Source organism: Culex quinquefasciatus, chromosome 1, assembly GCF_015732765.1.
Source record: "Culex quinquefasciatus strain JHB chromosome 1, VPISU_Cqui_1.0_pri_paternal, whole genome shotgun sequence".
NCBI lineage: Eukaryota > Metazoa > Arthropoda > Insecta > Diptera > Culicidae > Culex > Culex quinquefasciatus.
Genome location: NC_051861.1, coordinates 101,809,474 through 101,822,818, shown reverse-complemented (window position 1 = coordinate 101,822,818; position 13,345 = coordinate 101,809,474). Strand labels below are relative to the sequence as shown.

Below are 13,345 nucleotides of genomic sequence, written 5' to 3'. Positions count from 1 at the left end.
GTTTGGAAATGACTTCTAGTTGAGATGGTTTCTTACCTGAAATTCTTCTTGTACATCAAGAACGTCGCTGGTAGACCGATGATGTATGGCGTTGGTGCCAGGAGCAACTGTTCGGCGCTTGCCATGCAGGTCGGCAGCATCGGAATCACCGGGAACATGTACTCCAGCGGGTAGATCAAGTACACCAGCGCCATGACGGACATCGAGAGTGCGTTGTAGTCCCGCGACTGGATGATGATCTTGTACTCCAGCAGGATCAGGGTCAACACCTTGAGGCACGTCTCGACTCCCAGAAGTTCCAGCGGAAGATGCAACGGGAAGTCTACCAGCGAGAAGCGCGTATGATCCGGAAGGGCAAACACCAGCGGTTGATGAATCAACGGTGACAAGGCTTCAACCTCGACCCGGGTAGAGCCCGGAATCGGAACCGGTGCCGACAGCAACCTCAGAATCCACGTCTCAATCGCCTTGACGTCGTGCAGCACGAGGGAGGGCGTTGATTCGGTCACCTGACTGGTCAGCACATTCCACACGCTGTCGCGACTGCTCTGCCGCGAGGCACCGACCCGCTTGGGACTGGAAGAGTCGTTGCACGCGTCGATCAGCTTCTTCAGGATGAACAAACACTCCCGGAACGTCGACAGGAACGGATGATGCGACAGAATGCAGAGCGACGTAAGCGAATGACTCCGAATCTTGGACCGCTTGCGGGATGCTCGCGGAGACGGCGAATGGCTTCCACCGGACTCCGAGTCCGCCGAGGGACCCGTAACGCCCAGTCGAACCTGCTGCTGCGGTCCTCCGTAGTACGACGAATTCGGCGGATCCGAATCCCTCCGACTTGGACAGTCCCGGTCCGACGAATCACTCGGGGCCACGTTACTTCTGTAGTCACTAGGATGCAGTTCAAAGGTCAGTCAGTTACCCCAGCCAAACCCCCCTCCTCCCCCAAAAACTCACCTCGAAAACGCCGAATCCGAGCTTTTCTCCATGCTCTTGCGCCAGCTCTCCCGCCGGAACGTCGAGTTGCGTCCCTTGCGGGCGTTCGCCGAGCTCTGCCCGCCACCTCCAACCCCCGCCACGTACTTCTCCACGGGGCGGTAAAAGTTGACGCAAATGCCGTACCGCGTCTTGCCCGAGTCCTTGTCGGTGAGGGCGAACACGAACGAGGTCGCGTCCCGGACGGCCGACCCGGTGCGGCGCGGCCCCACGCTGACGCAACCCTCCGGCTGGCAGAAGTACACCATGTCCAGCGGAAGTGGGAAGTCGGCGTGGTCCGTTGGGGGGTAGCGGCGGAGTAGTTCGGGGATCTGGGATTGAAAGGGAAACGAGTTAATTTGGTGTTTTGGTAATACTAGTATATTTTCAAAAGTATTAAATGTAAATTAATTATATTCTGTCAACTACGATGATTTTTACAAAGAAATTCTCTACGAAATCAGTATTTTTTTAATTTTAATTTTTGTATTTTTTTAATCCGGCTGAAACATTTTTGGTGCCTTTGGTATGCGCAAAGAAGCCATTTTGCATCATTAGTTTGTCCATATAATTTTCCATACAAATTTGGCAGCTGTCCGTACAAAAAATGACTCTCTATCTTTTGAAGGAATTTTTTGATCGATTTAGTGACTACATTGAAAAAAAAATTGTGATTTTTAATTTCACTTTTTATTACTAAAAATTGATTTGTTAAAAACATTTTTTTTATTTTCTCGGACTTTTCACAAATTTCCAGTACGGGCAAAAAAATCTTTGACCGAGTTATGAATTTTTGAATCCACACTGAATTTCTTCAAAAAAAAAAAAAATACTGGTAAAAATAAATAAATGTAAAATCAAATGTGCAATAAATAAGTACTTTAGAGAAATTTTGATGAAGTGCACCGTTCTCAAGTAATAGTCATTTTCAGGTATTTTTTTTTTGAAAATAGTCGCAGCTATTCATTTTTTTTTAATTACTGTCCATGTTTGTCAATTTTTGAAAAAAAAAAACAGTTTTTGAATCCACACTGAATTTCTTCAAAAAAAAAAAGTACTGGTAAAAATAAATAAATGTAAAATCAAATGTGCAATAAATAAGTACTTTAGAGAAATTTTGATGAAGTGCACCGTTCTCAAGTAATAGTCATTTTCAGGTATTTTGTTTTTTGAAAATAGTCGCAGCTATTCATTTTTTTTAATTACTGTCCATGTTTGTCAATTTTTGAAAAAAAAACAGTTTTTTGAAATACCGAGAAAATTTTCTATATTTTGCTCTTTTGAACTTGATTCGACCTTTACTGCCGCTCCAATCTAGTCCGTCCCATATGTATTTTTGTCGATTTTGAGATAAACCTGACAAAAGTCTTGTTATAACATCTACTTCAAGCCTATTTAATAAAATAGTCATGTTTGTTCTAAAAATTCCAAAATAAAAATGACTATTGTGCTGTCCCATATGCAAAATAAAGGCAAGCCAGTTCTTGTATAGAAATGTCTCTCAAATCGATCATATAAATATTTAATAATTTAAATAATACACAGACTATGTCTCTAAGAGCCTGTTGAACTTAAAAAAAACTAAAATTGTTGATAATTAATTAATGTTTAAGAATTTTGAGGCGCAAAATAAGTTACCTATTTTGCATTTTTCTCATGCGAGGGACAACCACGGCCAGAAAAGAAACTACATACCATTGTAACTAATATTTAAAAAAACAGTTCTGTTACAGTCATCCCACATATTCGGAACACCCACAAATTCGGAACACTTTTGTGGTAATTTGTCAATGACATGGCTTATGCAACTTTTCTGTCGACCCTACTATGTTTAGGACCTTTATTAGGACATTCTCTTGCAATTTCACTAGTAAAAATAGTACTTTTTGAACGAAAAACCTCATTTCAAGACTATTTTATCCAGAGCATCAAAACTCTGCCTCCAAAATGCCTGTTCCATGATTGTGGGATGTTTATGCCTCCCACAATTGTGGAACACCTGAATTTGACTGATATTTTCACAAAAAAAGTTATCAGACCATTCCTAAAACATAACTAAGCTTGAGTTTCGTTGGTTTCAGTGCGTGAAGTCATTATTTTGTAAAAAATATTTACTCATGGAGTGAACCAAAGTTTGTTTACATCCGTAAGAAAAAAATGTTCCGAATTTGTGGATTTCAAGGGTCAAAGTTTTTCTTCAAAAACTTGATATAAAAGTTAAAATTTTCAGTTGTTCGATACAGCATTCGAAAGATCGCAAGAAAAGCTTTCAAATGAAGGTAAAAGCGAATAATTTAGTTCAATTATCGATTTTCTATGATTTTTTGAACATTGGCCGATCTGTAAACTGTTCCGAATATGAGGGATGACTGTACTTCTTGGTTGAATTCCCTTGATCCCGGTTCTGGATGAGATTGCCTTCCAACGCAGATTGTGGATAACTCAATTTCATGGGTTCCATATGCTGAGACTTGCATTCAAATATTTTCCACTTTGCAGCAAAAGAAATTGCTTGTCTCGTCGCCGTTTAAAGTTTCATACATAGGAATTTTACTAAAACTATTCGTCAATAAGATTAACCTGAAACAAACAAACTTTTAGATCATTTAATAAAAATTACTTGAAAATCCACCAAAACAAACCAACAAATGACAGGTAAATTTCTGTTGTAAATGTTCAAGCCTTGATACCATCACTGCCTTGCCTTTATTTATGGACAAATAAAGTCAAGTCGGTCTCTTGCTGAAAATTTCACGAATTTACCTCCAAATTTTAAGTTTTAAAAATCAAATTTATGGTAATGGTATTCTTTAGACTGATATTGAAATAACTGTTTAAAATAAATTATGGAAATTGTTTGTTTAGAATGGGAAAAATGGTAGACTTTTTTTTGGGGCTTCTCACAGCGTTATCTCAGCACTCACTTTTTACATATGGGACGGACTAGATTGGAGCGGCAGTTTAGTTGCTGAGATATTGCCATGCAAAAATTTAAAAACAAGAAAATTGATGTTTTCTGAGTCTCAGCCAAACAACTCCACCATTTTCTTCCCTATATCTCAGCAATTATTGGTCCGATTTTCAATGTTAAAATATGAAACATTCGTAAAATTTTCCGATCTTTCCGAAAACAATGTTTTTTTTTTTCAAAGAAATCAAGACTAACATTTCAAAGGGGCGTAATATTGAATGTTTGACCCTTTTGGAATGTTGGTCTTTATATAATAATTACACTCTTCGGCTAAGTTATTCCCTGGAACGCGGACTATGAGCTCATGATAGAGCGTCCAATTTCCCGTCCCGGGAAAAAAATTCCCGGGAATTCCCGGGATTTCCCGAAAAAAAATATTTCCCGTTTCCCGGGAAATTTGTAAATTTCCCGGGAATTCCCGAAATTCAAGCGGAAGTATACACTTTCTTAAATTTTTGGAACTATTTTTTGAAATTACTCTGAAAAAATATTAAATGAACAAACTCAACATGATTTTGTTCAATTAAATGTATTGTTTGGTTTATATATAATTATTCAGATTATCAGAAATTTTGATATCATAATTATTTCTGATTATATTTATTTTTGGATGGTATTTGGATGGTTTTTGGTATAAAATTATTACAATTAGGTAAGCTTTTAACAAATTGATGTTATTTCATCAAAACATTATCAACTCCTTAAATTAAAATTGAGTTTTTTTTACGTTTTTGTTTACCATGATCAAATGAGATGAAAATCGAATTTGTGCAAAAAGAATTAATTCAATTGGTTGAATACCTAGTACTAAAGAAATTATAATTTGATGTAAAAGAATTATGGAGCACTGGAGCAACTACAGGTGTTAGAGGATTAAATGTGAAAAATAGAATACTTTTTGTGGAATGATGTTAATTTATCGTATAATTTAAATCATGTTGCATAATAATACAAAAAAATCATTGAAAAATTACTTTCTATTGTTTGTTCTCAAAAAATGCAAAATTATATTCAAAGCTTGATTCAAATATTTGAAAACATTGGGTTGTTTAGAGTAAAACCAACACTAAAAAGCTTTACCATTTGTTCAAGAGCTGAAACCAGTATTTGTCATGAAAAACGCTATTTCTGCATGTTTTTTTCTCAGTTCAATAAACTGGTCACAGAGGCAAGTTTAAAATTTCTCATCAAAAAATGCCAAAAAACATTTTCTTATAGTTGAATGATTTTTTGCAGGCAGTCAAGCTGTTAATTGATCTTCACACTTATTTAAACCATTAATGTTGGTGTCATATATAATTTTGTTGCATAATATCAATTAACACCAAGATCATAACAATTTTCAATAAATTTAAAATTTCCCGGGAATTCCCGGGATTTCCCGGGAAATTGGCTGAAAATTTCCCGTTTCCCGGGAAATTTGTAACCCCGGGAAATTGGACGCTCTAGCTCATGAGGTTTTTGAAAAATGCAAAAATCGTTAAGGGGCTCAAAACTGGCAAAAAGCAAAATGTACCGATTTTACGGGTTAAATCCAATTTAAACTTCAAAGTCAAAGCGCCAGGTCCTGTCGCAACCAATCTGAAACTCATTGTTTATTTTATGAAAATTGGGCTTGCACTTTGGAATTAAGTCTTTTTATAACTTTTCCGATTAACTTTGCAAAAGACAAACGAATTGAGCCTGAGTGGTTGAAACTACTGATTTGTGGGTGCCAATTGATAATTGTTCCCCGTGTACCATTGATAACTATCCTAACCTAATACTATTTTGCATTACACTAAAAGATGTATAAAGTGCAAATACGTAGAAGGGTTATGTCCACCGCTTCTCGTTAGGACGTTGAATCGACCCTGGATTACTTTTTTTCTCACAAATCCGCGCGTGGGAGGAAGGCTTCTAAAAAGTGGATTAATTATGGAAGACGTCATACACCGAACACGCCAGCGAGATCGTTTCATTTTTCTTTTTTTTATAATTTTTTGTTGGCTCGGATGAGAATTCTAAAATTGGATTTTGATACCGAGATTGCTGCAAACTTATTTATTTTTATCACCTTGTTTTTTTTGTTATTGGCTCTAGTCATGATGACGTAGATACAGGACCAAAAAAGTCACGAACAGAATTAGATAAAATTTGCACGCTTTACAAAAATTAGCTACATCCACAACAGACGACCAACGGATTAGAGTGGCAGCGAAAAACAGAGACAAGCTGTATCAGCATAACCCAAGTTGGATACAGATTATACTTTCCATATTTTCATAATATCAAAAAATAAGATGCTTTTGACTATCATAACTCACCTGAACCGGTGGCGGCGAGTTCGGCCCGGCCGGTTGCAACCCTCCAGGCGGGCCACCGCCGGCACCTCCCCCTGTTGCCACATTGGCCGGCGGTCGGCTGACCACGGCAGCCCGGGCGCCCACGATGGCCAGATAGTCGATCAACCGTGGACATAACGAGTCCCGCTGCTGCTGTTCGGCCATTCTGCTTAGTGGGAGTTGTTGTTGTTGTGGAGTGGTTTCGAGTCAAGTCAATTGGTCCAATCAAGGGGCGGCGCCCCAGCAGTCGTCCCGGGATGAGCTCCTTGATGGTTCCTCGAACTCAGCAGTCGCGGTAACTAGGTTGCTCTGCACCGCCGGAAGCACGTCGACTCGACATCCTTTGGTGTCTCTTTCTAGTTTGGGGTTTTCTTACGAAACTGCTGATTGATTTATCTCCTTGGTTTTGATGTGGGTGTGACTGTGAGTGTGTGTTCTAGGCGGGGGTGTAAGCAGTTTTCGTTATTTTGCTCTCCTTTTTACTTCAGGAGATGGGTTCTTTGTTAGCCTTAATTGTTTTCCCTGTTGGTTCGCTGGTGGGTGGTAGTTTATGCTCGTTGAACGTCCGGTTTATTGCATTGTTACTGGGAAGCAGAAATAAAGAGAAAAGACACAAAGGATTGTCAGTTTGAACGGGTTCATTGGTTGGTTTGAAATAATGAAATGTCTCAATTAATAATGCCATTGCAAGTAGTTTTCGCCAAAATGCATAATAACCAGCGTTTTTCCAAAGATCTTCATTGTTTCGAAGGTTTTATTATTCCCTCTTCAAACTAGCAGAACCCAAATCTAGAGAGCTTTAATTTGGCTCAGATTTGGCCTGGGAGTTTTGTTCTTAATTTTTGTTGCGATGGTAAAAAATCAGTTTTTTACGATTTTTGCAAAAAAAAAACACCCTTAAACATTCATATCTCCTGAACGATTCAACCAGTTACTAAAAAAGACAACAAAGTACCTTTCTTCTCCATAGACATAAGTTAATAGTACATTTTAGTGGAGACGCGTGGTGCTTTAACTTCCGTCAATGAACAAAATTGTGATATATTTTCTACCTCATCTCAGAGTACTTTTAATAGCTTTTAATGAATATTACCGATAGAAATATTGTTATCGTGATTATTAAAATTCGATTATTTTAATCGACGATATCAAACGATAACTTTTAACAATGAACTAAACCCCCCCCCCCCCCACCTTCAAAGTCGGTTCGAAAAATCAGGCGGCAAAAAAAATATTTTTCTAAAAAAAAAACAACAATAAAAATCTCCTAACCAACTGAAAACAATTAGAAAAGCATTTTTTTTTGCGTTTAAAATCATATTTGGCATGTACAGCACCGGAAAAGAATTTGTTCGGCGAAAAAAAAATCTTTTCAATTCTTAAATATTTTTAAAATTAATGATTGCAAAACAACTGGGCAGGTGTAAAATGCACTCTTAAACACTTTTTTTATTTAAATGATGAGAGCATGGCTTGTTGTTTCAATTTTCATATATTTTGTTTTATTTTAATGCCCCCTACCCCCTCATAAACTTCTAAAAAATATTTGCAACGGCCTTATTCAAGAATAAATATTTAGGCTTTAAAAGCAATGAAATAATAGAGCAATTCCAGCTCAAATCAGGATTTTTTCTGGTACTTTTGTACCCGACCCTCTCCGATTTCAATGAAACTTTGTAGACATGTTATCCCAGGACTATATTAGTCATTTTTGTGTATATGGAGCCAATAGGACTCGAGAATAACGTTTGAGAAGGGCTTAAGGTATTTAAATATTTTAGTATTTTTCAATTTAAAAATTACTGTATCTCGAAGCCGTTGCATCGTAGCAAAAAGTGGTCAAAGACAAACTTGTAGGAAATTGGACGGGCTTTCTGATAAAAATACACTGAAACAAAAATACACGCCACTTTTATGTCATTTTTCAATTTTTAAGTTTAAAAGTTAAATTTGAAGGTGATGTCACGATTTTTTTCGCTCAAAATTTTTGAGAAAATACCCTAAGATGTTACCAAAGGACTGACGAAAAATGCAGGATGGTATTTCTCTCCTAAAAAAATACAAAAATCATTTACTAAAACTGTTTTTTTGAAAAAAGGTCTAAACGTCAAAATTTTTAAAAACCGGTAGTGGGAATCGATTTTCCAGACAATTTTACATAATAGTCTCCATATTGACCATTGTCCTATGTCCAATCCTTGGGAAGATACAGCGGTTTTAAAAATGAAAATGTTGAAAAAAACGGGATTTTTGGTGGTTTTTGGCATTTTCTATATGACAAACTTGGTTTTTCAGTCTCGTAAATATTTTTACCGGAAAGCTCGTCCAATTTCCCATAAGTTTGCCTTTGACAGCTTTTTGATTTATATCGTTTTTATGTTTACGTAATCAAATTTACTGTACTGGTTTCTACCACACTGAAAAAAATATTCTATTTTCAGTTATAAGCAATGTAATTAAGCTTATATCTGTAAGCCCTTACATCCAATTGAAATGCTGTCAAAGGCAAACTTATGGGAAATTGGACGAGCTTTCTGTTAAAAATATTTACGAGACTGAAAAACCAAGTCTGTCATATAAAAATTGTCAAAAACCACAAAAAATCCCGTTTTTTCAACATTTTTATTTTTAAAACCGCTGTATCTTCCCAAGGATTGGACATAGGACAATGGTCAATATGGAGACTTTTATGTAAAATTATCTGGATAATCGATTCCCACTACCGGTTTTTAAAAAATTTGACGTTTAGACCACTTTTCAAAAAAAAAAACAGTTTTAGTAAATGATTTTTGTATTTTTTTTTAGGAGAGACATACCATCCTGCATTTTTCGTCAGTCTTTTAGTAACATTTTAGGCTATTTCCTCAAAAATTTTGAACGAAAAAAAATCGTGACATCACCTTCAAATTTAAGTTTTAGACTTAAAAATCATAAAATCTCATGGATGTGGCGTGTATTTTTGTTTCAGTGTATTTTTTTCAGAAAGCCCGTCTGATTTCCTACAAGTTTGTCTTTGACCACGTTTTGATACAACGCAACGGCTTCGAGATACAGTAATTTTTAAATTACAGAATACAAAAATATTTAAACACCTTACGCCCTTCTCAAATGTTATTCTCGAGTACTATTTGCTCCATATGCACAACAATGGCTTATATAGGCCTAGGATAACATGTCTACAAAGTTTCATTGAAATCGGAGAGGGTCGGGTACAAAAGTACCAGAAAAATTCCTGATTTGAGCTGGAATTGCTCAATAGTATCTTTTTTTTGTTAAATTAATATATTTGAAATTATGAGTATTCAATATTTTTTAGCACAACTTACAATTTTCTGAAAATACTAAAATTTTCTGAATTTGCAAAATTGATATCAAACTATGCGAAAATTGGTAGCGATGTTACCTCCATCATAATGTTTAAGTGTAAAATATTGAAATTTTAGTGAGTATTTAAATCATTTTTTTGTTTTCCCATAATACACAATTTTGCGTCATTTGACAAACATATTTTTTTCTAAAAGCATGCGGTAGATTTGAAAATTTAAACGTGTCATTTTAAACCCATACTGCAAATATTGAACAATTTAGATTTTTTTCAAACACGATATTTTGTGATGTTTTAAGTATTTTGTACTTAAAATGTAACATAGTCTAATTTTACACGAATACAAATATTTAAGTTTTTTTATGTAAAAAAATCAAAAATAAAAAAACTGTATTTTTATCCATTTTTCTATCAATTGTCATACAGTAAAAACTATACAGAATCATGCGGCATTTGACTAATATTAAAAGTTATGAAAATTTGATTATTTTCCAAAAGAACTTTCTATTTTTAAAAATTTCGTTAGAAACTCATATAAGGCTTTCTCGGCCCAGTGAATAAAATATAATTTAACCCAAAAATGACGAACTCCTTGTCACAGTGTCCTGATACAAACAAAGATCGAGCTCGAGCTGTCACATACAACGTTGCCAGATTATTTGATGGGAGATCTGTATTTTCTTGAAAATAAATCTGTATTTTATCTGTATATTGTCGAATTCGAAGCAATAGAAGACATTTAAAAATTTTAACAACAGATTTAAGCTTTTTGATCATAATAAAGCAAACATTAATTACTGAATTGTTGAAACTTTCAAATATAACCATTTAAAAAAAAATCTGTACATACAGATTTTTGGAATTTTTGGGATCGAAAAATCTGTAAAATACAGATTTATCTGTATATCTGGCATGGCTGGTCACATATCGGGCGGTCAATTAAAAAAAAAACCAGCTAGAAGTCGCCTTACAAACAACTTATGCTAGAAAGAGATAGGAGATCTGATGCAAACAAACTTTGAATGTGTTGGTAAATTTCTGTCTAGAAAGCCTTATAGCAAATTACGAAAACTTAAGTATTATCATAAAAAATACGGTATTTTGTAAAAGTTTCAATATTTTACACTAAGAAATGTATTTTTTTTTAAATTTTACTGTTTTAAAAAAAATATGTAATTATAGAAATTTACACTTCCAATTATAATACAGTTAAAATATACACCCAATTTTGCGTGGTTTCATTTTGAATATTAGAAAAACGATAATTTCAGGAAATTTCAATATTAAAGCTAGCTAAATTATTCAAAATTATATGGTTTTAGTCAATACCTGGGTTTTTTTTTTTTTTTTTGAAATGGTCCAATAAACCAAATTTTCAGTTTTTTTATTCAATACCCCTGACTTAAGGCGGTTTCAAAAACACCCAAAAAGCAAAATCTAGAAATTTGGTTTATTGGACATTTTCCAAAAAAAAAACTCCAGATGCTTTCAAAATTTTAGACGATTTTTGCTGAGCAAGTTTAATTTAGAAAATCACTTTAAATGAGTTATCGTCGGTTACTTTTATTTTGATAACGATGTTACTAAATTACTCATCTAGTTTCTTTCGCAGAGGAATGCATTTTTCTTAAATTAATTTTGAAATATTTGCCCCCTGACTTTTCCGACATTTTTGAAGCTTGGAGGAATGACAATATTTGCTGAAACAATAAGCCAAAAAACTAAAAGTTTCGTAAACTGAAGTGATGGGTCAATTAAGGTACATATGTTCTATTGATAATGATCTCATTGAATGTTAATCAAAAGTGAATAAAAAGCTTTAATTAAAAGACTCAGATGTTAATCGCCTTAAACTTACTGAAAAGACAGTAAATCTATTAACTTTGTCCACTCTGTCATAATTCGCTTCGCAACCTTGCCTCATAAATTACGCCATAATCCTGCCGTGCCGTGCGTAGAAATAATGATTAATATTAAAAATAAACTTCCCTCACCCCCACGTGGAACCTAACCTAGCCAAGCCAAGAGCACTTTTGCACCAACACTGCTGTGCAGTAGAAGCAGCAGTGGCACTAATGTCATTAAACCATTAAGCTTTCCCTTCGTTGCGTTGCTGTGACTCTACTAAATATACGCGCAAGGTTGCCCTTTGTAGCTTTAATCTTCATGCCGCTGGCAGGTCAATCTCTGTCACAATGCATTTCCCTGCACAAACACACCAAAACAGAAATACGAGGGAAATTCCTGCCGAAGGGCATCCCGGGTTATCACAATAAGATAAGATAACCCACCCGTCGATGTACGTCATTAGCCCCCGACAGGAAAAAAGCCTGTTTTCCCAGATTTCTGGCTCCCACAAAAGGGGTACAGTGAAACCTTGGTAGTTTGACACTATTTGAATTCGACTGTGTCAAAATGGAAGCTGTCAAACGCCCGAAGTTATACTATACTGCAAGGCGTGCAGAAGCCTAGGGCGGTGGAACGGAAAATTAAATAATCGATAATACAGCACAATCTGAGCTCAGCTGCAAATGCTGTCAGTGTAATATAAAGGTGACAGCTTGCCGCAACAAGACAAGGCAGCTTCCAAAGGAAGCTGCAGCACAGAAAAAGTGCAATTTTTGCTTTCTGGGTTTGCTTTTTTGCAAAACAGGCACAAATCCGTGGAAGTCTATTCAAATCTGCTTTTGACAAATATAATCCAGTTTTTCGAAGAAAGTGACAGCTTTTGTCCGTAACTGCCATAATGGCGGCGCTTGCTCGTAATATATTTGACAATCATGATCGCAAAAGTTGGCACGACCAAATAATGCTTAAAACTTTTGCAACCGCACGTGCACACACACACAGACCACTTTGATAGGAAACTTTCAAACAAGCCGTAAATCCCGCGGAAAACTTTCCAACAATCAACAGCTAAAATCTAGCATCAAGTTCTTCAACTAAGTTATGAACTACCGAGGTTCGAGCTTCAAACGCGTGGCGTCGTTGTGCACTTTTGTCACATTTACATGCAACGTTTCACTTGAGTGCAAAAATAAACAAAAGATGTTGAGGTTATGTTCAACTAACATTATTAATTTTCTGTGGGTTTTTCTCACAGAAAATCTTCAGAATTCATGAGATAAATCAATCTTGTTTAGACTATTTCACTTAAATTCATGTAAGACGACTTGTGGCTATGTTGTTGTTAATTACTTTATTTCCGGCAGCTTTAACCTTTCGGTCATTCGCTGCCCCAACTTGTGGCTATGGTTTACGCAGTAATTATTTTTCTTTTGTAAACGTCAAAACCCGCTTTCTGACAAGCAAGCACAACGGCGACCGGATCCCTTGCGCGTTCCAGATAAGCTCTGCAAATATAACCATCATCGTTGTGCCCGCCTGCAGACTCCTCCTAAAAGGATGAGGACCTACTTGGAAAGATAGAATTTCTGCCGCGCGCCAGCAAGTTCAATGTTTGAGCTGGGGCAACATCATCCCGTCCCGTCCCCCGGGGAGCTTTCGCTCCTCCAAGCCAAGTCTGCAGGGATGGGGGGGTACATCACATTTATCGATTAAATTCCAAGGTCGCTGCTTCGCGAAACTCCAACGTCTGCAGATTTTTGTTCTCGTTTTTTTTGTCCCGCGGAAAAATCCGACGGCAATTTTTGTTTTACATTCTTTGTGGAAAATGATGAAGGAAATTACGTCCCTACTCATCTTTTTGCCTTCAAAATGGGATTATTTTGGGGAAATTTTAATCCA

At 36.2% G+C, this 13,345-nt stretch overlaps 1 protein-coding gene across 6 annotated transcripts in view; it reads right to left on the bottom strand.

Annotated features, from left to right (window-relative positions):
- Nucleotides 1-13,345, bottom strand: part of LOC6042687 (MAP kinase-activating death domain protein) — a 52,032-nt gene that overhangs the window by 21,466 nt on the left and 17,221 nt on the right. For 4 of the 6 annotated variants that reach the window (XM_038255549.1, XM_038255709.1, XM_038255756.1 and 1 more), the window contains exons 2-4: nucleotides 6,256-6,857; nucleotides 961-1,310; nucleotides 37-894 (exon numbers count right to left, since the gene is read on the bottom strand). In XM_038255549.1, the coding sequence (XP_038111477.1) occupies nucleotides 37-894; nucleotides 961-1,310; nucleotides 6,256-6,438 (1,391 nt within the window). In that variant the 5' untranslated portion in view covers nucleotides 6,439-6,857. The remainder of the gene's footprint in view (nucleotides 1-36; nucleotides 895-960; nucleotides 1,311-6,255; nucleotides 6,858-13,345) is intronic. The other 2 variants (XM_038255599.1, XM_038255818.1) reach the window with 1 other exon arrangement.